At 42.3% G+C, this 26369-nt stretch overlaps 1 protein-coding gene across 7 annotated transcripts in view; it reads left to right on the top strand.

Annotated features, from left to right (window-relative positions):
* Nucleotides 1-20413, top strand: part of LOC108932369 (CMP-N-acetylneuraminate-beta-galactosamide-alpha-2,3-sialyltransferase 4-like) — a 28368-nt gene extending 7955 nt beyond the window's left edge. For 3 of the 7 annotated variants that reach the window (XM_029255334.1, XM_029255335.1, XM_029255333.1), the window contains exons 3-10: nt 13974-14060; nt 14873-14970; nt 15320-15383; nt 15840-15935; nt 16272-16461; nt 17178-17315; nt 19879-20031; nt 20223-20413. In XM_029255334.1, the coding sequence (XP_029111167.1) occupies nt 13974-14060; nt 14873-14970; nt 15320-15383; nt 15840-15935; nt 16272-16461; nt 17178-17315; nt 19879-20031; nt 20223-20312 (916 nt within the window). In that variant the 3' untranslated portion in view covers nt 20313-20413. Of the gene's footprint in view, nt 1-10937; nt 11010-13314; nt 13385-13973; nt 14061-14872; nt 14971-15319; nt 15384-15839; nt 15936-16271; nt 16462-17177; nt 17316-17945; nt 18022-19878; nt 20032-20222 lie in introns of those variants that run through there. The other 4 variants (XM_018748685.2, XM_018748686.2, XM_018748687.2 and 1 more) reach the window with 3 other exon arrangements.
* The last annotated feature ends 5956 nt before the right edge of the window (nt 20414-26369 follow it).

Raw genomic sequence — 26369 nt, 5'->3', positions numbered from 1 at the left:
GTACAGATTACTTCTGCAAATGACTATTTATCTGAGGTCCTGAACCTTCTGAGTAACATCTCTATTTTTATATTTATGGTGTCATAATTTGAAAGTGCACCGGCCGGATGACACGCTGTCCATTAGCAGCCTTCAGGTCTAAAAATATAATAATTCTTTAAAAATGATATCAAAATATGTAGAAGTCTATCTTCTATCTAGAAATAATAGATGGTCATGTTATGGCCTTATTTAGAGGTGATGTCCTGCTCGCTGCTTTGTGGGAAGTACTTTGTTTCAGGCTGCTATGTACTGGAAAGGATAATTAGATTTACATTTCTTCATTTAGCAGACGCTTTTCTCCAAAGCGACGTTCATCTCAGAAAAATACAATTTGTGCGTTACATTAGGAGAAAGAGAGACATAGTTGCAGACATGCCATTCTTGAATAAATTGTTTCTTTCCGCTTTATGCACCGATGCTCATCGCAAGAGCAGGTGCACAAACCTCAGACGAATCCTCATCACCTTCCTACATTTTTTGTTAAATTAAAAAGGTACATATTTACATACAGTACAGGAGCAGTGGCTGTGCAAAGGCTTATCTGGGTATGATCATAAAGTTATGGTGCGTGAACATTTACACCGTACATGAGCTGGAGAGATCTTGGGCGAAATGGGTCCGGAAAAGGTGAGTTTTCAGACCCTTCTTGAACGTAGACAGAGTTTCAGCAGTTCTGAGTGAGAGGGGGAGGTCATTCCACCACAGTGGAGCCAGAACTGAGAACCTCCGTGCTATACCTTTCGTGCAGTAATGAAAGCATTGTTTTTAATGCGTCTAATGGAAAAATAAAAATGACTGAAATACTGGCTCTTGTACTACAGCAGTGAACATATTGTTTTATAATGTATTACTTACTAGTATATACTAATTCTTTTTTTTCTGTGGTTTTATTTCTGTGTATGAAGTGTTTAAAGGGCTCCAGTAAGAGGGTAACTAAAAACATATGGTACAGTAAAATAAAAGGAGGGATATTTAACTGATGGTAAGTTCATTTTAGCATTTAAACTATGTGTTTAAGAAGTTGTTCCATTTAAGCATTGTTTTCATTAATATCCATGTGGAACAATGGCTGTTCAGTTCAAAAATATCCATTTGGGATACTCGACTCTGCAGTACTTCCTTATATTGTCACTTTGTAAGCAACATGTGTTATATGTTGTTTGTTACCTTGCTTTACTTTGCTGAAGAGCACTGCATAACAGCAAACTAAACTGAGGTGAAATACATGTTTTACTTATGACTTACTTTAATCTGTATTTACATTTACATTTATTCACTTAGCAGATGCTTTTCTCCAAAGCGACTTACAATGTATACTATGTAGTGTTATCAGCCCACACACCTTATTCACCACGGTGACTTACACTGCTAGATACACTACTTACAATGGGGTAATTTATTTTTGCATTATTCTCATTCATAGAAGTCCTGGAACTGTTACTGGCTGAATAAGTGCCAAACAAGATCAGATTTTGCTTACTTAATACGATGATACGCACTTAGCTCCAGATTAATGCTGGGCAGAATTTTTGTACTACATTTTGTATATTGAGAAAGAAAAAACAATTTATCTTTATTCATTTAGCTGACTCTTTTCTCCAAAGCAGCTTGTAGTGTTAAGGGTACAATTATTTACCCATCTGCACAGCTGGGTAATTCTGCTGGAGCAATTTAGGGTAAGTGCCTTGCTTATGGGTAGTATAGCTGGAGGTGAGGATCGAAGCTGTGACCTTTGGAGCCAAAGGCAGTAGCGCTAACCACAACACTGTCAGCTGTCCCTCGGCCAGTAATTTAAAAGTGTTACTGCTACCCAGTGCCTGGTGCAAGAGAACACGGGTTTGATCTCTGCTCAGTCTGTGTGCAGATTGTATGTTCTCCCTGTGTCCTCATGGGTTTCCTCCTGTAGTTCAGACATCATGTACAGTACTGCAGTTTGATTGATAATGCTAAATTGGACATAGCTTGTCCATGGGTTGACGGTAGTGTAGTGATTAGAATTGCTGCCTTTGGATGCACTGGTTGCAGGTTTGAATCCCACTGTCAGCTGTAGTACCCTTCAGTAAGGTAAATTGCTCCAGTAAAATTACCTAGCTGTATAAACAGGTAAAAAAAAAAAAAAAAAACTTGTAGGGAGCTTAACATTGTAAGTTGCTTCAGAGAAATGCATCAGTTAAATGAGTGAATGTTGGGGGCTTTGTGTGTCTTACTACCCTGTGATGGACTGGCATCCCTTCCATGGGGTATTCCCCTCCTCAGCTTCTTGCTCACTGTTTCTGGAATATGCTCCAGTTCACTGCAACCCTGCTCAGGACAAGCGGTTACTGAAATTGGAAGGATGCATGGAATCAATTTGAAAGTCTGGCCTTGGCATACATGATAATCATAGCAGATGGGGACTATGTGTGGGGTCCTAGAGGATCTTTCTGCTAAAGGGAAGAGGAACCTGAAGTGTAAGTTTCGGTTCTATAAAAGGGGGTGGTCAATTGGCCTGACTTTTAAGGACCATATTGACCTGAGTGCTGCAAAGGGTTTGATGAAGTCCAAGTTGCAAGTCAGCGCCATTGCCTTGGCAAGCATGAACAGCAGGAACAAAACTTGTAATTGGTATGTTCTTCAGCTGGTAGCTGGCAGACTGAGATCACATGAGTTAAATGTAGTAAACATTTCAGGAAGTCAGAGACTTGTTTCAATGTTCTGAATGGGGTGGAGGGAGCTAGCTGCAAATGCTGTTGAATTAAAAATGGAAAATAGAAGAAGATTGTCAGTGTGAACATACATCAGACAAGTATGTGGGCTAAAAAAAAACATGATAGAAGAATAGAAACCAAATACAGGTGGTTCCTGACTTATGATGGTGTTACGTTCCACGAAACCCACTGTAAGTCAAAAATATTATGTCGAAAACGCATTTAATACACCTAACCTACCGAACATCATTGCTTCTTATCCTTTAAGGTGGTCAAGATTGTTGATTGCAAAAGTCCCAGTTCACGTGCGATGGCCATTACGGGCTTGCCACCTTCATCAACGTTAAAGTGGCTTTATTGCCATTTGAACCATATACAGCTAGTACAGTATACAGTGAAACGAAACAACGTTCCTCCAGGACCATGGTGCTACCTAGAAACAACACACAGCTACCAACACAGGACTACAGAAAGTGCACGTGTGCAAGGCGTGTGCAAGGCGTGTGCAAGGCGTGTGCAAAACAGCACAAGACAATACACTAATTACTAGACAAGAAACAACAAACACAGTAAAAAGCAGAAGATATTACAATATAATAATAAATACTATGGGTTGGACCACAGTCCTGCTCTCCGATGGGTCTGGGGTTCGAGTCCCGCTTGGGGTGCCTTGCGACGGACTGGCGTCCCGTCCTGGGTGTGTCCCCTTCCCCTCCAGCCTTACGCCCTGTGTTGCCGGGTAGGCTCCGGTTCCCCGCGACCCCGTATGGGACAAGCGGTTCTGAAAATGTGTGTGTGTGTGTGTGTGTGTGTGTACTATATATATATAAATGTAGAGTAATGTACATGGGGGCGCAGTGGTGCAGTGGGTTGGACCGGGTCCTACTCTCCAGTGGGTCTGGGGTTCGAGTCCCGCTTGGGGTGCCTTGCGGCGGACTGGCATCCCATCCTGGGTGTGTCCCCTCCCCCTCCGGCCTTACGCCCTGTGTTGCCGGGTTAGGCTCCGGTTCCCCCGTGACCCCGTATGGGACAAGCGGTTCAGAAAATGTGTGTGTGTAGAGTAATGTTTGTAATGTAAATCAGTAGTAATGTAAAAGTACATTATTACGTTACAAAAGTAATGAAATTAGAGTTTCTCCTCAAGAGTAATTGCCGCTTTCTTGTTCCTCTTATCAGTAGCAGTAGACACAGATGGGCGTTTTGTAGACATGACGGATACAAAAAAGCACAACGTAGCTACAGGGGGTATCCAAAAAAAATGCTGGCAATACAGAACACTGTAGAGTATCAGTTGTATACACTAGCGACTGCGTGGCAGACTGGGAGATGTGGATCGCTGTTGCTGCCCAGCATCATAAGAGAGTATCGTACCGCATATTGCTTCCCTGGGAAAAAAATCAAAATTCGAAGTACGGTTTCATAAGTCGAACCATCGTAAGTTTGGGACCACCTGCACAGAAAGCAATTACGGATACTAACGTTTGAAGTTAGGGTTATAGTAGTTCTCCGTGGTACAACCACAGAGCGTAGCGATCATGATTTTGCACTGTGAGACTTGGTTGAAAGAATGAGGAACATGTCCATCTTTAGCAGACAGGGTTACATTCTGTCATTAGTCATTCAGGCAGAGAGCTCAGCAGTGCACGATATCGCGTGAGAAGACTGGTGTTTCACGCGGTAGTGAACAGAGGTTCAGCTTCGTTTTCTCAAATGTTCTGCTCTTGTCATTGCACTAACAAACAAAGATATATATGAGATGTGCATATGAAGCAGAGGTCCACTGCTCACACCATGGATCCTGTTTCAGGTTTATTGCTGACATCAGCAAAGAATCAAGTTCATATTGCTGAATATGGTGTACCTTATAAGGGTTTAATAACAAGTATCACAATGACAAAGTTCTTTAACGTTTTAAAAATTCGTAGTAGCGCTGATGGTGTCCAAAAATCCTGATCTGATTTAACTGGCACCTTATGTTGTCCTCACTGCAGCCTTTCCTGAAACGTAAAAGTGGAGTGGTGAACAACTGAAATCTGGAGGTGTTTTAAAAATCCCAGGAAAAGTCCTGGTGAGTTCACTTACATTAAGGGTAGTACAAGAAATGGGAGTGTGGGTAATTCTGCTCGAAGTGTGGACACCACATGGGAGGCAGCTGCTGTGAATCAGTCTGCAGCCCGTGATATGCCGCAGTACAGATGAACTCCGCTCTCGTTTCTTCTCCTCCAGTTATTTATTATGGAGGCCCGTTCATTCCTGCTTTCTGTTTTATGCAACATAAACACCTTCTGCGCAAACACTTCAAAAAAGAAGTTCTACTCCTAAAGAAATGCATTGCTTGGGGAAAATAGGCTCATTTACGTTTACTCATTCATTTAACCAGTACTTTTCTCCAAAGCAATTTAAAATGCCTCGTTTGGATAGTAAGTTACTTAAAATTATTTATCAATTTGCACGTAAAAAACTAAAAGACTAGTTAGCCTTTAAAATGTAAAAGTAAAGTAGAAGTAAAGTAAAAGTTAACTTTTACTGTCTCAGTTCTGGGAGAGTACTTTGATTAAGGGTATTACTGTAGAGGGGGATTCAATCACAGGTTCTTTGATTGTAAGGCCATAACTCTTAACCACTACACTACCTGCTGATCTTTTTCCATTGTTATTTAATACTAAGGAAAAAGACAATATTATTACCCTTTATTCAGTGTTAGATAAAGAACTAATATAGCAAGGTATCAAATCAGATTAAGTCCTGGTCAAGGGTACAACTGGAGGGGATTTAACCCAAAAACTTTAAACTGCAAGGCAACAGCCCAAACCACGACACTACCAGAACCACTATAAAAACAGTTGGTTGAATTTATTGTTTAAGAGCAAAGAGAAACTCAAATAAATTATGTCCTTTTAGAGATCTAACACGTGTTGCCCTGGTGTCTCACTGCCTCCCGAGCTGTGGGTTTTAATCCGACAGTCTGTGTGGAGTTTTCACATACTCACTGTGTTCAAGTGGGTTTCCTGCCACAGTCCAAAGATGTTTCAGGTGAATTGCTGGGTAAAAATTGCTTGTAATGTGTGTCCTTCATTGCTTTGCTATTTTCTTCTTGTCACGATTTCTCGATCAAACTGGACAACTCACTGATTTTGCCTGCCTCCTCGGCTAAGAGTCTCGGGGTGATGATCGACTCAAGTCTATCTTTCTCTCAGCACATTGAAGCCACAACCTGGACCTGCAGATACATCGTGCATAACATCTGCAGGATCCGTCCTTACCTTACAACCGACACTGCACAACTACTTGTCCAGGCCAAGGTGACATCCCGCCTGGACCACTGAAGCTCTCTCCTGTCTGGCCTTCCTACTACTGCCATCAAACCTCTACAGCGGATACAGAACGCTGCTACGCGAGTTGTGTTTGACTTGCCAAAGCATTTGCATGTATCCCCTCTACTTGTTTCTCTGCACTGGCTTCCTGTATCTGCCTGGAACAAATATAAGACCCTGGTTATGGCTTACAAATGCATCAATAGAACTGCTCCCAGCTATCTACACGACTTGATCAACCGCTACACCCCAACCAGACTGCTATGCTATTCTACTTCTGCCCGCTTGGTGGTCCCGCGAATGAAAGGTGAAGCATGAAGGTTCTCGGTTCTGGCTCTGTTGTGGAACAACCTCCCCCCCCTCACTCAGAACTTTTGAAACACTGTCCACATTTAAAAATGGTCTGAAAACTCACCTTGTCCAGACTCACTTTGCCCATGATCTCTTAAGTTAATGCAAGGGGTAAATGTTCATGCACCATAACTTTAAGATCATGCCCGGATAAGCCTTTACGCAGCGACCCCTGTAATGTATGTAAATGTTTGTATCTCAAAAAAAAATCAGTAGGAAGGTGATCAGGAATCGCCAATATTCTGAGTTTTATGCAGCTACTCATGTGATGAACATTAGTTCATATGGTGGAAAGAAAGAAGCTTTACTTAAGAACCACATGTCTGCAACTATGTCTCTCTTTCTGCTAATGTAATTCACAAATTGTATTTTCTATGAGATGTATGTTGCTTTGGAAAAAAGCGCCTGCTAAATAAGTAAATGTAAATGTATAAACAAGTGACTGACTGTAGGTAGCTAGTATGTATGTATTGTTATTAATAGTTGTCCATTGCTTTGGAGAAAAACATGTGCTAAATGAATAAATGGAAATGGTGTTATCTGCTTTACAGTCCCAAGCTGCAGTAGAATTTTATATCTCATTTTACCGTCTAGCAGCACCTTGTCCTGAAAGCTTTTATCTCAAATAACTACACATATAACTGGTTGAATTTGGACCTGGTTATCTATAGCTGTGTCAAATGGAGCTGGGTATTAAAATAAAACAAAGCTACATTCTGTGCAGAGGGTAGCATGGTGGCACAGCAGGTAATGAGTGTATCCTCCTTGCCAGACCACCCTGACCAGGACAAATGGTTAACAGATATGACTGAGTACATTCCATACATCTGCATCTACATCACTGCCGCTTTAATGATGGAAGCCATTATGTCTTCACTTAATTGGCAGTCTTTTAGTCTTACCATACCTCCCATCAGTCTTGAATAATCCTACACATTTAAATCTGGATTTAACATTTACAGTTAATACAGTTTTTAACTGATGCAAAAATAAGGTGCCTGCGCACAACATAGGACTTTAGTCTGAGTCTCTGCTCCTTCACTCGTACCCTGGATCAACCCTGAATTGCTCCGGTGAATATTGGCCAGTTTTATAAATTGGTAAATTATTCTACAAAAATAATTTTATCTAAATTGTAAATCATCTTAGAAAAAGACATTAGCTAAATAATAGATTAATAATAGTACCGAGCAGATTGTGTTATTTTTGTTTGCTATTTGATTATCTTAATTTACAGTATGAATTTTATGCACAATGGATTTAATTTACCCTAAAGACAGGTTAAAACTACATTCTATTTATTAATATTGCTAGTGGTTCATAACATTAAATTGCTTAATTTGAATTAAATTTACTTCGTTACTTCAGTAGTTTTTTGACCTGACACTTTATTTTTTACTCTAATAAATTTTTATATGGGTGATTATACTTTGCTTAAGAAATTATTCTTTGAAAGTAGCAGTACTTTTACTTGAGTACTGTAGTTGACAACCCACCTTTGCCTATAAAAGCGTGTTAAAAACTTTATTGTCTATGAAATGTTGCACCGGAAAAATGGAACATGGTGTAACTATCTTTTTAAAAGTGAAAATAAAATGTAAAACCTTTTAGACTTTTTAACGATGTTTGTATGACCTTTACTTTCATTTTAAGACATGCATTGTGCAATAGCACAAAGAGGAACCTTGTGGTCTTCCTGGCACTGATTCTTAATAAAAACAAGCATAAACAAGCTGCAGTTCATAGTGTGGATACTAGTAATTCCCATTCCCTGCTACTGCTGTAGTAGGTACATGTCAGTGTAGGAGGTGCATCTAAATGTAAATGTAAATGTAGTAGGTGCGTTCACTTCGGTGTTATGAAATCCGAACAGGAGAATGTCAATACAAAAATAATAAAAAAATATGGAACAACTAACAGTGGTTCTATTGAGCAGAGTATATACACAGTTGGAACACTTGGAAAGATGGAACAAGTAGAAGTGTCGGCTTTGACTGCAGCCCATCCTCTTGAGGGAAATTCGCCCAATTCCTGGTTTCATCACCTGTCCAATTAAGGGGTTAGTGGTTTGGTGGCTCACATCTTAGTAATATCGATGTTAGGGGATGTTTACTGTTCATTGTTAGCTGAACCAACAAGGTATATACCACTTATACCACTCTCTGGAACTCTGCCTAGGCTAGCAAACAATTCTAGCAACCCCATCCCATACAAATTTTATTCCTACAGAAACCAACACTGCAAAAGCTCCATCTTATGACCAAAAAAAAAAAAGAGGCCCGGGAGAGAGTGCATGATTTGCCGATGAACCTTTTCTCCCCCAAGGGCGTAACAAGTATTGGATTCTGGAATGTGAGAGTGCTGTATGGAGTAGGCAGAGCAGCACAGGTTGCCAGGGAAATGGGCAGGTACGGACTGGCGATACTGGGATTACGTGAAGTGAGGTGGACCGCGCCTGGACAGGTCACCCTAGTAAGGCCCTATGCTCCAACTGGACTGAAGAGGATTAAAGAAAGATACCACTCTGTGGCACACAGACGCACCCTGGCCCCTCCCTGACAAAGCGCACCAGAAAGTGACACGACACCCTGCACCATACGCACCTGATAACCTGTCTGGGTTACAGCGAATATAACAAACAACTGTTAACAAACATTGTCTGATTACCACTAGCTATAATTGTGTGGCATGTATTAGCATGATTCCGCTATGATCCCCTATTTAAGCCCCTTCTGTCCACACTGAGGATACCTTTAGACCCTGAACTACATGATGCAAGGAATGGAGAAGGACTGGGGGCTCTACTCCTGAGCCCTTCTCCCTGGGACCTCGCCCAGTCGCCATCCTTTTGTCCCAGATGTCATTGTAAATAATTTGGTATAAAATGTCGTTTATTAAGGGGTCAGATATTGTGTTATCATAGTATCTTTAATGTATGATTTGATCTGACCTAATGGATCAAGTGCTAAATGCGTATTGATTTTTTCCTGAAGTGCAGTAGACCCCAAGTGGAATAGCTGGGATGAATTGGGCTATGCCGAAAGACGTTGACGCTTCCTGCCAGGTGCTGTGTTTGAGGTGTGCTGTGCTCGAGAAACTGCCCTCTCTCATGTTTCCTTTTTATGTGTTCTGTGTTTTCTAACCATCACTTATTTTTCAGGGCAGAACCCATGGCTGAAGAATGAGAGCCAAAAGGGTGTGGAATGTTAATAGTGGTTGTGTCTATGGCAATCATCGACATCAGGAACATTATTTCCTTAATGACTGACCGCATATACGATGGTGGTCCTATAAAATTATAATGGAGCTGAAAAATTCTTATCGACTAGCGATGTCATAGCCGTTGTAATGTCGTAGCGCAACGTTGATGGAGCTGTAAACAAACCTACTTCGCTGCCAGTCATATAAAAGCATAGCACATACAATTATGTACAGTACAGAATACTTGATAATAAACACTCGTTGCTTGTTTATGTGTTTACTGTACTTTTTATCGTTATTTTAGAGTGTACTCTTTCTACTTATAAAAAAAAGACTAAAACAGTATGCTGTGTTATGGCAGCAGCAGCGTCATAAATCTCGTGTTTATCGTGTCTTTTGACTGCATCGAGGCTAAACCATCTAGGTTTGTATAAGTATACTCTATGATGTAATGACACATTTCTCAGAACGTATCCCCGTCGTTAAGTAATCACAAATATCTAGTCTGACATTCTGTTAATGGTTGAACAGCAGCAGGAGTAAAAGTCGCATCATCGCTCTTGTTTTGCATTTGACATCACTGAGCAATACATGACCTTGGGATGACTAACATGTTCAGAATACAATGGGAAGGTAACCAACCATTCTTGAGACCAGGCTGATAATATATCCATGGATTAATGTGTTCCACTACCAATATTGTATTAGTGGTACCTGTACTGTATGGTTGGTCACCATGTTACTGAACTGTTCTGCGCAGTATAGTTACTATGTTACTGTATTAATGTATCAGTCTTAAATGTCTGAAATTTATTCTGTGAAAGGTTGATATCAATTAGTTGCGATGCCCACTAGTCTGCCATAAATTGTGTTGTATTGAATTCAGTAATGACCGACACATGATAAAAATTCCTTTTAACGTCAAATATTGTAGAAAAGTAAGTAGAAGTAAAATATTCTTACAGGTACAGCACACACTGTACATTACTAGCATTTTTTTTTCACCGTGTTTCAGAAAATTGAATCCACTGGATATTTTTTATTTTTCATGTAGGGGAGGGATGTCAAATAATGAAATCATCAGATAAAGAAGTAACAGTCCTATACTGAAAGCACAAAAAAGCAAAACATTATGTCTGTTGAGCAATAGGTAAACATTTTTACAGTAAGCAGGTGAATATTTTTTCATTAAGTAAATGTAGTTGTGAAATTTTTTCTGTTTTTACAGTACTTTCATTTGAACACATCTGCCAATGACTGTACATTGAAGAGATTTATTATATATATAATATATCATGATGATAAATGCTTATAAAAGTGTACTTCTCTTCCCATTTGTTAGTGTGATAGTGTGTGCAGTCTGGAGATGAGAGCGCAAAAGAGCACTTGAAGATGTCCCTGGCCGCTGTGAAAAGTAAGAGTTGTGTGCAGGTGACACTCACACCCCTTGTTACGGTACCTGTAAGCTTGTTTTCAGAGGGGTTTCGTGCACAAAGTGCAGGCAAGATGTGCTTCCATTCCACACAGCCGTTTCTCCTTTTTTAGTTAAGAGTGTGTGAGAAAGAAACATTCTTAACATTATAAGGAGATGAAACCTGATGCGAATACATGCCAGCTGCATAGTTTGTGAGAGTACACATTTCTCATCCACAACATAATGTAGCAAGATGAAATTGTTGACTTTGGGTTCATTATTGACCATCAACAAATATTCAGACTGCTTAACTCATGGTGTAAAAGAACAACTGCTTATTTCTTTCCCTTTTTCTAGCTTAGCAAATCTGATGGTTATTCTGCCCCTTGTTGAAAAGGACAGTAATTCTCTTTCTGATCTGAGCTTTCAGACTCTCCAAAGGCTAAAGGACCAGATTCTATACCTTAGGACCAATTTGCATATTTTCATCAGAGCTTATCAAAAGCCACTATGTTTTGAATTAAATATGAGTTGGGAAGTTCAGGCGAACTGTAACTGCTTTGTTGCAGGTTGACACAACAACTTAGAATTGTGTTTGCGGAACGGATGCTCCTCTCTAGTTCAACACGCAATGCATGAACAGTAACAGCTGGTTCCTACAGTAGGATACTTATTCAGTTTAGTACTAACTGTGGCTATATCGGTCAAAGTTACTGTCGTATTTTGTTTTGATGCAGGACTCTGAGCCTTTTGCTGGCTCATGTGCTTCTGTTCTGGGGCCACTTCTACAGTCTTTGAGCTAAAATCCATAAAAAAGATTTACTGTTTTTACACAGGAACAGTAGGTGTGGGAGAATTAATTGTGTAGTAATGGAGATCCACTGACAACAAGTGCTTTCAAATGAATTATAATACTTACAGATTGGATCATTAAGGAGTTAAACTCTGACAAACTTTTTCTTTCCTGGAACATTTGCGGCTGACCAAGACAAGTGATGTTTCTGAGATAAGTCAAAGCTTGTTTTTATCAGCATATGCAGACAAGGCGTAAACATATTTTACTACTGAAGATCTATCATTGAAGGGTAGCTTCACTGGCATTAACTGCATTTCCTGCACCAGCTGGACTAGACATACATTTCTAATTATAATTAGATATAATATAATTGGATTAGAATGTGCTAGAAGCTTGCACTGCAGGTATACAGTGGAGAAAAGTTCCTCGAGTGAGAGCTGAAGTCTACTACTTGCCCCATGCACACATGTTGTTCTGCTGCTCACAAACTGAATGAAACATCTCTGCAACCAATTGAATAGCTTAGTCAATTCCTCGACAGTCAAAACACTGAATGCCAGCATTCTGGAGCACATGTCCACTGTAGGGGACAGGGATGCTTCCTCTGCTGCGAGAGGTGCGGCAGAGTAAGCAGACTGCCTGAGTAAAGGATCCCCGTTTTCAAAATGACACTTTAAGTACACATTGAATAAAAGAAATCTTCAATTTTTTTTTTTTTTTGGGGGTAACGCATATTCTTTTCCTTCAGCCATGGCTGTGCTTCGCTGTAGGAACAGGGTATTTTCATCAGCATTCTACTTGAAAAATTTGTTCGTCCAAAAATAAGATCTGGAAATGATTACTGCTCAGATATGCAGTTCTCTAAAGCCTAATTTAATTCCTTTCAGTAGAATAAAGAATGATGGATGCAGTCTGGAGAAAGTGCTGTTACACTAACAGTACTGTTTATTTTCTTTATATGGGTGCAATCTGACATTAGGACGCATAGTGATAAACGAGACAAAATGGAATGTATGGAAGACGATGTAAACAAAATGGAATGAAAATGAAACCCATATCCTTCAAAACTGGGCCAAGAAAGAGGACATGTTTCTCCTACAGTTAGGTTGTCTTTCCAGACTTTTTAGGTGTGGAACCAGGGTGGTTAAGAACCTGGACTTATAACCTGAAAGTTGTTGGTTCAAATCCAGAAGGGGCTCTGCTATTGTTCAGTTCAGAAAGATGTGCTGAAAGATATCCAGCGGTGTCAGATGATAATATTAAACAGCTTTTAGAAGCACTTCAGCAAAGGAGTTCAAGGCACCGGTGGGTAGCGTTATGGTTACAGCTCTCCTCTTCTACTCGAAAGACCAGGTTTTGAACCCAGGAGATTATTTTAAGCAGCTTGATATGCAAACGCAACAGTGTGAATCACTTTGGAGAATAGTATCAGCTAAATTAATAAATAATGACAGTATGACGAGTAATGGAAATAAATAATTGTGCCTCTCTTTCTTTTCTTCTATGCAGCATGGTGCCTCAGACTGTTACCTGTGGTGTTCTTTTTGCTCTGGTACTATTACTGCTATTTCCTCAAGAGGTGAGGTTCCTCACTGGAATGCAGCTTCTTCCCTGTGTGAGGGTGAGGGGGTGCGGGCGATATCATCATAGAGGGGTGAGACACAAACAAATACCCCAACGGAATATTGGCAAAAACCAGGTGTAGCGCCACCCAAGATCTCACTTCTCACTGAGGAAAGCAGGGTGACACTGGGGCTGTGCAGAAATTCCAGGAAGTGGCATCACACAGATTTTCCAAGCATCAGACTTCGTTTTCAGCTTTGGTTTTTTGTTTTAGTTTGGTGTTTCATAATGCGGGTTGGCAGTTCCTCTTCTTGGGAATGACTTTTGTGTCTTCTTGCATGGGATGTTCTGTAAAGCCTTAAAACCATCATCCTTATCTGCATCCTACGGCAAACACTGCATGTTCCCACGCCAACTGCTGGGCTTGTACCAGACATATTAACATTGGAGAGCGATCTGCACATATTAGCATGGACAGGAAGACTCAAACAATGGTCTTACTTGCCTTGATCTGAATACTAGCATTTGCAGTTCAGGGTTCAGTGGTTTGATGTAGATTTTTGTCGTGAATTCTTGTGTGGTCAATCATCTGCCTTCTCTTTCAGCTGTGGAGTGATAAGCAAGTCCCCAGTTCCTAGGAAGTCCTTCTGTGAAAATCTATCACCAAAGAAGTGGGAGACCCTTGACTTCAAGTGAGTAACACAGTCTTATTATCAGTGAGATATCATCAGACATGAAATATTACAGCATTTAATTCTCTTGACAAGCGATGCATGTTCATGAGGCCCAAGAAGTTTAGTCTGCAGAGACCTGGAAGTAGTAAAACTGATTCTGCCATAGTTCCTGACAAATCTGTAGCAACAGTGACAACATGAATTTTCTCACCATATCATGTAAACCCTTTTAGTTTAAACCTTTGAACAAATTACTTTGTCTGCACTTCTCACATAAGTGTCACTTACACACCTTAAAACACAACTCTGAATTCACATTCATTCATTTAGCCAGTGCTTTTCTCCAAAGCAATGTACAGTGTTAATCTTCCTACAATTATTTACCCATTTATACAGCTAGGAAATTTTTTACTGGAGTAATTTAGGGTAAGTACCTCACTCAAGGATACTTGAGCTGGAGATTTGAACCTATGAGTTTTGGGGCTAAAGGTAGCAGGGCTAACCACAGCACTGCCTGCTGCCCCTCTGGGACTTTGTCCACTTCAACAATGGGAGCATTCTGTGTTTGTTTCCTGCTATTGAGGAGCTAAAAGAGAAATTTCTGGCAGCTCCCAGAATAATGTCATGTCCATACATTTGTACTGAGTCCCACATAAGGTGTATCCTACATCATACCCTATTGCTTCTGAGGTCGACCCTGGAGCAGCAAGATCCGGCTTTGGATAAGCGGCCATTGATAATGGATGGATGGATTCATAAGAGTTCATTCGTTTTTGATGTCGTCTGATACCCCTCTCTCTTTTTTTCTCAAATATATATATCAAAAACAGCATTGCCAGAGCAAATAGCTTGTTCCTTAAACTGGAGGATTTTTTCTGGCAACAGAGACCCTCATCTTTACCATTACCTTATGGACTGAAAGGCAGTGGTAAGTTCTCATACACTAAGATGTAACATCCAGTGGTTTGCCGTACCTAACTAGGGGATCTGTTTTCAAGCAAATTGGGAGGCTCTTCGGAGTTTATCTAATTTTTTACATTTAAAATTATAGTGCAGAGTAGTTACAAGTCCCTTCATTTATGTACATCTTTAAAAGAAATAAACAGATACTTCCTAGTATATACATACCTCACTGTATGACTGACTGCCAATTTCTGAAGACCTATTAGCCACCTTAAATATAGTATGTAATTGTGTTAAATTGTGCCAGAAACATTGCTTTTATGGGCTGGTGAAATTCTAGCTTTCTGCTGATTTGACACATCTCTCCCTTGCAGAGCTCTTTCTGCTGAAAATTTTAGCAGTTACTGCCAGTTACAAAATGCCGGAGAGCATCAGCAAGTGAGTAGGAAAAAAAGGCGCATATGGCTGTGATTGCAGCTGTGAAATTATTTCAAAAGTGGAAAGGGGGGAAAAGTGTTTGAATAATCAGCTTACGTTAGAACACTCCAGCGATTCAGTGGTAAACTGAGCAGCAGATGAAGAGGTGGAAGAGTGCAGGATGACTTTGGGCTGTAGTGTGAAGGACACTGATTCAGATACCAAGAGGGAACATGATTTTTTTGAGAATGGTGCCTTATCTTCATTAACCTGGTGAAGCATCTTGCTGAAGGAGTGAAAATGTAAGCTGCTTTGGAAAAAGCATAATAATGATGTTAGTCACCATGTTGTATTCAACTGGAGCAGAAGCAGCTATTTGAAAAGTATAATTGGTGTTGAATATTGCAAAACAGTTCTTAGAAATTTTTACATGTGACTGATGCTGTCTGATGTAGTTTCTTATCATCTTACCTACAGACTGGACTGCAGAACCTGCGTGGTGGTTGGTAATGGATACGGTGTCAAGAACAGTTCCTTGGGGCCGGTTATAAACAAATACGATATTGTAATCCGGTACACGAAACTTTACAAGTGAAAAGTTTAATGGTTATCAGTTTCTTCTTCTCTGTGTGTCGTACATTAACTTTGCAGGAAAGTTTTTTCTGTTACTGGACAAACACTTTTTTTCATTGGACTCACGTTCAGCATAGACTTTACATAGACTTTATTTTACATTATCGTAGTGGCACAACAAAGATAATGTATGAAATGTGCGATATGGAAATGGCATTTCATCTGCAGCAACAAGTAAACACGCTTTTTGTTAGCAAAATGCAGGTATGTTAGTGGTGGAGAAGGGTTCTGCACACAGGAGGTGAAGCTGATCTTCAGTCTCCCAATTTTGTCCAGATTAAACAATGCCCCGGTAAGGGGCTACGAGAACGACGTGGGAAACAAGAGCACACTGCGGTTCTTCTACCCTGAGTCGGCATCCCCGAACCCCGACGCGCACAACGACCCCGACACGCTCATGGTCCTGGTGCCCTTCAAACAGAACGACCTGCGGTGGCTCAAAGAGATCCTGTACAACGAAAAGAGGGTACTTGGCACCTGCCTCTGCCATCCATTTACTCACATTTTCCTACTTCTTTCAGTTTCCCATTTCCTCCTTTGAAGCACAACACTGACCCCATCCCAGGTTGGGTGAGCTGTCTGCTTCTTTTCATTCCGCGAACTATAGGTGTCTTCAGGTTACACATCGCACTTAAAGGAGAGTGATAATCATTAACGGTCACTCACGTACCTGTAGGCACCTAAGTGACCATAAAAATGACGAGGGTGTAACCCAGGCCATCCCCCCCAGCCTAGGAAGCACGGGACAGTTCGTATAGCTCCTGCATTGCTATTGTAGGACACAGAGCACTTTACCGTCACTGCTGCACTACCGGAGAGGTTGTTTTTCCCCCTCCCGATTTTCACATAACAGTGCCCCAGTTACTCTTCCTAGACTGCGAGCTTCTGTGTAAAGGTCTCTGACCTGTTCTGTTAAAGTCTGTCTGCAGCTGGAACATCATATGTCATTACCTTCAAGATTAGTGCCACCATGCAATGTGGGGGCTGGCGCAGTCACCGAAAGCCACTGGTGGAGTGAGTGGAGGGTTATGCACCCTTCCTTCCTTATTAACCAGATGAAAGTAGTGTGTATTACTCGGTGTTTCACTACCAGGCTCAGGAAAGACTGCAGAGTCCATAATTAGCAGGGTGGAGAGACACACAGGAACATGTTGGACTCATCTCTGGACTCCCTCCACACAGGTGAGGAAAGGATTCTGGAAACCACCTCCCCAGATATGGCAAGGCAAAAGCAGCCACATTCGCATTTTGGACCCCTACTTCCTGTACCAAACTGCAAGCAAGGTGCTTAAAATTCCTGTTCAGCCAAAGGGTAAGGAGGTGAGTGACTCGCGGTACCCATCATTTTTCTGTGCTTTTTCCACCTGCAGTTAATGATTGCTTTGAGGAAGAAAACAGTAACCTTTGCAGCCAATTAAGTGAAATATTTCATTGGTTCGGTCAAAGCGCAGCACAGAATATCACTGGCGGAAGGTTTAAGAAAGAAGCAAAATGGTCCAGTGAGGTGTTAAAACGAGAGCATAGTTTTTTTCAGCTCAGGTCAGTCATAAATTCCCAGGACCATTAAAGAAATGCTACAACACTAAAGATGAGGTGACGTTCTACCCTAGATAATGAGAGAACATTCTATCCTAGATATGCACAAATTGTATTTTCAGTGAGATGTACATCGCTTTGGAGAAAAGCGTCTGCTAAATGAATAAATGTATGCGTAGATAATGAAATGAAGAGGTCCACAGTATAAGGCAAGCTGGTATGTCTGAAATTATCTGCTGAGCGTGATACTGTTGCTGTTTTTAAAGTGGAAGAGCATGCGGGATTGCTACAGATGTGACTTACGAGGTGCTGCGGACGATGAAGTGATATCGGAAAAACATGGCTGTCCCGTTTGCCTGTGGTTGTCCATGCAGATATATAGCAGTGGTGATAAAGTGCTGTTTATTTTCCCAGGACACACTGGCCTTGAAAACAACTGGCTCTGATGTCACACTTGACGTTACTTGACGTGTTTTTGTCAGGATCCGCTTACAACCTGCCTCGAGTTACGTAGAGAATACACAGTGAAAACATGTTCAGCCCCGTTAACCGCCGCTCCAGACGACTCCTCCTCGCCCGAGCCAGAAAAGGATGATCGGCTCAAACACGGAGCCCTAGAGGAGCGGCGAGCGCAGCTGCATGCCGGGAAACCCACTGCACCCATCCAGATGAGCTCATGCTTTGGCAGGATCCTCCGGTTAACTCCAGGGTCCACTCCGTCACGGAGAGGGTGAGGTCTGCTCTAGTGCGGAGCTGCCAGCTGGGGGCGGACAAGACTTGGCAGCTGCGTGTCCAATCGCGGTTTCAATCACGAGGCAGGGGGTTGACCGCTCGGGCTGCGCTCCCCCACCCTGCATCGGCATAAGCGCAACTGGACATCCATTTCTCCCTTCGGCCAGCAGCTTCGTCTTTTTGCGCGTTTCTGTATGGGCAGGTAAGGGGACACGAATGAGAAATAAGGCTGCCGAACATGTTTCGACGAGGCCTTCTCTGACCTCCATTGCCTCCACTCGTCACCCCCCACCTGCCACACGATGCTAACCAGCACTCGGGTCACAGGGATCGCTTGAAACCTTGGACTCGGGCCCGGCCCTGACCGCACGAGTTGGAGACCTCATGCCGGACATCTGTCACCAAAGAGTTTGGCTTTTGTCCTGGCGCAGCAGGCCGAAGAGCGACGCTCATGTTAAGTGCATTAAAACCCCAGTTTAAAAGAGGGCCTTGGTGGAAAATACATTACTGCTTGGCGGGGCTGGGTGGTTCTCATGGTTTTCAGGCATGTGTAGTCAGTCCAGACAGCTGACTCATAAAACAGGCCAGTCGGGGGGAGAGCGAAGCAGCCGTTTTCCCACATGTGGAACAGGGCCGTCTTGTCTTCTACCAAACTCTGGGCAGAGGAGGGAGTGAAAACATCTCTTTTTTTTTAAAAAAAAAGAAAAAAAAAAGCAACATTGATGTTGTTTCTCTTGTCTTCCAAAGAAATACTCTTTGTCCGATTGGCTAGAGCATATTCCTGACAGGCCCCGACCTCCGTCTCGCAGCAAGCATGATTCCAACCTGGCACAACAGCTCTCGCGGAAGCAGCCGGAAAGCTGGGTCATTATTCCGTTCTGTGTGCCGTCGGTCGTCCTCAAACGTGTCGATGCATAAAAGTCTAAAGCAGCAGAGCAGATGTTTTTCCATCCTCTAAAGCGCGTTTACAAGAGCATGTTTCGTGGCCAGATATTGTTTCATCACATTACATGGAAACAATGGTCAGGCCACTGTGTGCTATTTTAGGATTAATATCCTTGAGGGTCTGATGAACGTCCCTGTTTTGACACGATTAAACTTGCGGTAGTGGTGCAGAGCAGCCGTTTTCCCCATTTTCCTCATGAGGCAGAAAGCACTGTCCCTGTCCTTGCGTACAAGTCGGGGGCTGTCCGTGTGCTCATGTAAAGAAACCGAGTTAAAACCCAAGCTAGACTGGGGAGCCGTTTCTTTTTTCTTTTCTGTGCAGCATTTTTGTTTTGTTGCACCTTACAATCAACAGAGCGGGAAGGGCAGCGATATATGGAGGCATGGCAAGTTGCATATGTTGAAGTCAGCATTAGAAATGTCAACTCGTTCAAGATTTAAAGCTGGCCGGCAGAAAAGGTCTGACTTTTGACAAGAAGCAGACAAAAAATAAATGCCAGCCTTGTTCCAACATTCCTTGAGCGATAAGGGCCAGAGGGGAAAACTGTGAGAGTGAGGGCCAGAGAAGGAGACACATACCCTCAGTGAGCCAGTGGAAGGGCTGAGCCGCCACCTGCTGGGAGAACGGGGCATCTTTTATTCAATTTCTCCTTCTCTGTACTCCATGCAGAAACCTGTTCACCCCACCACTGGGATCCTGGCCATATATGTGGCCCTGAGTTACTGTGATGTTGTTCACGTGGCGGGTTTCGGGTATCCTCAGTCGAAGAATCAGAAGCATCCCATACACTATTATGGATCGGACACCATGAAATCCATGAAGGTGGGTTGAGCGGAGCGACGTACGCTGCTGAAACACAGGTCCTTAGACCCCACTGCAGGCCTAATAGTCACTTCTCGTAAACTTGGAATTCAGCTTATTAACTGCTGTATTCATTGAAAGATTTGTTCCAGAGGGGTATGTTGGCAGTCATCCTCATGGTTTTCGGTTTTCTCTTTTTTTTCTCAAAACAGGACTCCTACCATGACCTTTCCCATGAAGCAGAGGCCTTGAAGAGGCTGGAGGATGCTGGGCTCATTCAGTATCTTCACCCCCATTCCTGACACCTGCCTACTGGTACCACCCACGGCCCTGGACTGCTCCATGTTCCTCTCTACCGCAATGGCAAAAAGCACAACCAACCTGACTGCAGACAAGGAACAGATGGGGAAAGACAGTTTTTTTAAAAAAAAAAAAAAAAAAAAAATACATATATATATATATATATATATATATTATATATATATATAATTTCTATTACCACTGGATTGTTGTCCTATGAATGGAGGCAAATTTTTTATGAAGATTATATGTAAAACAGATTATTTATGTCTTTGGATTACCTGTTTTTTCCTCTCAGGAGTTACGTAAATATTTTGTAAAGTACTGACGTCACTCTTCAGGCCGAGCTCGATTGTACAGCTTAATCCGACTGCACAGTCACTCCGAAAAAGTGCCTTGCGGACAATGTCCTCATGGGAATCTCTAAAAGAACATTTGCAGTCCTCTCCACTAGGGGGGGTAACTGCAGAGGTTCAGGGCACAGATGGTTTCCTTTTACTGGGAATTCTTGAAAAAAAAAGCAGAACATCAGTGAGGTTCGGAAGAGTGAGAAAAGCAAAACCAGCTGCACATGCGTTGGAAAAAATAACTTATGTAGTACTGGATGTGTATTTTATTTATACTGACGGTGAATGTCTAATTAGCAATGAAAGGCAGCGAGGCATTGCTCACATAGTGCACATGCACACTATGGATGTTTTTATGCCTGACCCTACAAAAGCCATCGGTATCTCGGTAGCGCAAAGAGGTTAAATGGTTTTTGTTTGGTAACCCCCTCCTCTCCCAATTTCCAAAAAGTAGTGACACAAAAGCAGTATTGTATATTGTTCTGTTCATCTGCTCTTGCTGGAAATGCCAAAAAAGAAATGCGATGCTGTAATGTTGTTACTGCAGAATAGTTTCATATTGAAATCACAGAAGTAATTGCTCACAAATGTGTCCTGGCAGAAAAGCTGTACAGGTTGATGATAGTAGGCAGTGTTTTTGGACAGTACGCGAAACTCCGCGAGTGTTTCTGTACGTTGCGAATGAAACTTTGTGGTGCGTGTGTGCGCTTTTTTTTCTGTGGGGCCAATAAGTGTAATGATTCTACATTTAATAATTTAATTTAATTCCAGCACACCGGACGGACATGGGAGGGCCAGAATGATCACATGCATTGTTTGAATCCAATGCTGAATGGGAATCTTTGAGAAAGGGGAACAGATTGAGGGAAATACACCAATCCATATTGAATACTATCTTCGTGATTAAATTATTACACAGCCTGTGATCTCCTGTACATATTAAATCAGGTTTTCAAATGGACGGGCCTTCCTTCTTCCACTCCGATAGCAAGGTTTAACCAGGATGGCATGATGGGACAGCAGGTAGTGCTTGTGCTTCACAGTTCCTAGCTATAGCTCTGGGTGCAGGTTCAAATGTGGCTCGGTCTCTGCAGACATTTTTGGTTAGTTGGTGACTCTTAAGTGCCCTTAGTGTGCGCGTGGTTGTCCTATCACCGACTGGCATCTGGATCGGTGTGCACCCTGCCTCACGCCCTGTGTTCTTCTGAGGTACCCTGCACTGGACAAGTGTTTATTGATGAAAGATGAAATCTACCTCTCAGAATGTCTCCACTACCCTTCACCAAACACACTTCTACCACACTATGGCTTGGAGTCCATTTTTGCATTGTTCACACACTGATTGATGAAAAAACTGTTTTGAGATGTGTCCTCATTTTTTGAGTGTTGGCAGCCAAAGAAACATCTGGTTAATGGTCTCTGCAGTCCTCTGCAATCACTAACCTTTGGTTAGAAGACCCATTCACATGTTTGCATGCCTCCGTGCGGTTGAATTTCGGTCAGATTTGGAAACGGCACTCCTGCGAAGACCTCATCACAGCACACGTGAGCAGTCAAATTAATTTTGTTATGCAACTTGCGGTTACATAATGGGAGGTGTTTGGAGGCCGTTTTACGTTGCAGCTGCTCTCATGTTGCTGTCTTTTATTGGCTGAACACCCAGTTTTGAAGAGCCAGGTGCTTTGATACACCACTTAACTATAATCGAGAACAATATGTACATGTGCAATCACTGCAATTGGAGAACACAATCACACATTACACACACTTACAGGTGTCCGGGGCTATTCTTGTTTAAGCCTCTTGTCTTCTTTTAAATCGAAGGGGAGCTATTTGAATATGTCCGATTAAAGTGATTTTATTGCACACTTGTTATTGTGTTCATCCCTTCCTGGTGCACAGGCATTGGCCTTTTTTCCCCAGAAAGTTCTTACTCGGACGGGCCTTTCTAGGTGGATTCCAGAAGTAAGTGGTCCTCACTATCTCCAGGGCGTTTGGGATGCAAAATGAGTTTTGGCGGTCCCGTCTTCTCAGTATTTCACAGCTACATCTCGTCTTTTCAGAGGATGGAAAAGTGCTCATTCCTTTTATTGTCAAGCGAGACTTCGCTAGACCACCTAATGAAAAAAAACTGAAGTAGTATGCTTAAATCCAGTTTTACCTGGAATTGTATATGTAGCTATTATCTGCTAAGAGAAAGTGAGGAGCAGTGGGACAGATATATGAAGTACAGTAGTTAAGGTCCGTCTGCAGAAAAGTGCCAATTAGATTAGGCTATGAAGTCTGAATGCTGAAGACTCCAATGGTGCACACATTAGGTAGCCAAGTATGAGTAATAGTATATACGTTTGATAGAAAATGCAAAAGTATTGTGACAAATGATAATATAAATTTAAAGAGTACATGGGAGAAAGAAGTAAGTCTTAAATATGTTTTGAGATTGTTTATGAATGCTGAGAAATTCGGAAGCTCTGAGCGAGGATGGCAGACCATTCCACCACATTGGAGCACACTTGAGTTTTTGATTTTGGACCTCTTGTGCATGGAACCACCAAGCAGCTAGAGGAGAGCAGCGAGTGATCAGGTCTTGTAGGTATCAGGGAGCAGATCCATTGATGATGATGATGATGTATGCCTGCACCAGAAGATGTGCAGAGTTTGTTGGGAGGTAAGGGTGGTTCTTGGGGATGTTAGGCAGGACTTATCTGCAGTACTGGGTCATGGCCTCAGTGTGTTGCGAGAAGCACAGACGTGAGTGAATTGTTACTCCTAGACTCTTCACTGATGAAGCAGGTGAAATAACCAAGTTGCCCAGTTTGATAGACAGTTCCTAACAGATGGACCCACCTGCTGAAAGGTGGAGGATCAAAGTTTTGGACAGGTTTGACTTGTAGTTGGTGGTAAGTCATCTTAGAGGACATGTACAAGAGACATACCTGAGGATACATCTGAGAAGCAGTGACCGAACCAAGAGAAGTATAGATGGAGAAGAGCAGGCAGCCCAGCACGGAGCCCTGTAGAACACCAGCTGAGAGGCTGAGGAGAGGATGGTAAGCCTCACCAGACCACCTGGTAAGGTCTACCTGACAGATAGGACTTAATACTTTCAGTGCCCCTCCTTTCAGGCCAAGTTGTCTAGGAGAGGAAAGTAGAATTCGATGAGTGACGGTGTCAAATGCTGCAGACAAATCATGGAATATGACGACCAAGAAAAGGGAGGCTCCTCTAGCTGACTGGAGAGCATCTGATACTGCAAGGAGTTGGAAAGAGGAGGAGACACCAGGTTACCAATGCAGTGGAAATGTCTGAGTTTGCAGTGATGGTGATAACACTTAGTCTGGATGCCCCAGACAACTTCAGGGTTTGACACTCTCGGAGAACGATACCTCGTAGAGCAATATGGACAGCAGAGCTCACACAGTTGCAGTGGCCACCCTCAGTAGACTCCCTTGTGTTCACACCATGAGCTTGCTACAGATACTATGAGACATCAGTTGCTGCAAGCTGACGCAAACTAATTTACGTCAGCAGAGAGTTGAAACCAAAACTATTGTGTTTAAACAAAGGAGCGGTAAGATTATTCTAAACAACACTTTTAAATGGACAGATTACGGAGCAGACTGGCAAAACCCTAAATAAATATACTGCGCTGCATAAAGAGCTGCTGCCTCTGGACCCAAAGGTTGCAGGATCAAATCTCACCTACTACTGCAGTACCCTTGAGCAAGGTACTTACCTTGAAATGACCCAGCTGTATAAATGGGTAAAAAAAAAAAATTGTAGGTAGCATACCAGTATAAGTTGCTTTGGAGGAAAGCATTGGCTAAATGAATAAGTAATTGTAGGTAGCTTAACGTTGTGATTTACTTTAAACCAGGTCCACTTCCTGGAAATTCTTCAAATGTTCATTACATAAAGGTAGGAGAGTCGATCATAGTATAGAACAGCTGATGCTGGAACAGTGTCCCCAACAGCAGACTGTCTCCACTATATTCCCGTGCCATCAGCTTCCCACAAGCGGTAGTATGAAGACAGAATAAATGCTGACCCTAACTGTGTGGCCCCAGCTGCTCAGGTACTGTTGTTGCCCACGTGATCTGTTATTAAACTGGTAATGATTCAGTGCACTGGATTCAGACAAACATGAGGCTATAACATGCTCCGAAACCTCTCCCTCACACATGCAATAAGATCTCATTTGACGATCAAATTTGTCAGATGTGCCGTGTATTTAAAAAAAAAAAAAAAAAAAAAACCAAAGGCTTTGTGCATAATATCCATTCAGACCTCATGATTATCAGAATAGCAGACATGAAAAGGAATTTCTACAGCTAATGAATTTACACTTAAATCTCTTACGATTCCCTCAACTGCTTCTATCACATGAGGGCGTGGTGACATAGCGGGCTTGGCCGGGGCCTGCTCTGTGGTGGGTCTGACGTTCGAGTCCTGCTTGGGGTGCCTTGCAGCGGACTGGTGTCCCATCCGAGGTGCGTCCACAGTATTACGCCCTGTTTTGCCAGGTTAGGCTCGGGTTTGCCTCAACCCCACTTGAGACAAGCAGCTGTTGACATTGTGCGTGCGTGCGTGCGTGCGTGCGTGCGCGTGCATCCATCACAAGGGGCTGGATGGCTATTCATTTTCTTTTTAAGAAGCTCATCAATTATGCAAAGATTTCCTTTAGTCCAAGAAGGAGGGGCGGTTACAGTGGATTCATCCCTATGGTGATGGGAGTTATCCATTATTGGCTGATTTCCAGGATCCCTACAGGGCAGATTATCCATGCTGGGTGTTAATAGGGGGTGTACTGTTGTCCACTTCAACGTCGCTGGTCTTGCTGCCTTAGTTCACCTCCAGTCAGGTTACGTTCAGTCATGCTCTGCACTTTTCTGCTATATTCGGTCCTCTGATCGGCTGCCTTCGGTCATCTCCCTTGGAGCACTAAGTTCCAGCACTGGCATCTGTTAATGATGACAAACCCAGTGTTTACCCTGTTGACAGGCAGCCAGAGGGTACCGTTACCCTTTCCAGTTCCAGCATAATTCTTTGAGGGCACTGATAATTCTGCAGTAAACTTTTAGAACACTTTTCACTCACCTCACCAAACATTTTACATTTACATTTATTCATTTAGCAGACGTTTTTGTCCAAAGTGACGTACATCTCAGCGAAAGTACAATTTATGCATTACATTAAGAGAAAATTTTTACCCTGGTAGCTGAGCCATCCGCTGTACAGAGCTTTTTTTAACAAAAAAAAGAGGTAGCATTTTATGTAAAATTTAACACAATTATGTACAGAAGCTTGCTAAGAAAAGTAAATAAGTTTTATTCTTGATATGCCTTTACCCAAACAAATACTACACCACTGGCAGGCCTCTGTCGAAGCTGTTGACCTGTTATTTGATTTGCCGTGATTTTTCATTTGAATGCGTTACCAAAGAACCCAGTTTGCTTCACTAGTCCAATGAAGTTGAAGTCACGATGCTAAGACAGCTCTACGACTCTACCGTAGAGCGTGGATTGATGACTAAATGGGGGTATCAGGAAACGCCAACATCACTGCTCACACCCAACTCTCCTGCACTCGTGAACCCGGCTTGTAGCGTCAACACAGTTTGGCAGGATGGGTCAGAAAGGGGTGGCGATGATGGTGTCACCAGGCTGCTCATCAGGGCATTTTCCATCGGAGAAGGACTGGCACAGGACCCCA

The sequence above is a fragment of the Scleropages formosus genome, chromosome 10, assembly GCF_900964775.1.
Source record: "Scleropages formosus chromosome 10, fSclFor1.1, whole genome shotgun sequence".
NCBI classification, from domain to species: Eukaryota; Metazoa; Chordata; class Actinopteri; order Osteoglossiformes; family Osteoglossidae; genus Scleropages; species Scleropages formosus.
Note: the sequence above shows the minus strand (reverse complement) of the source record. Positions and strands in the feature narration are given on the sequence as shown.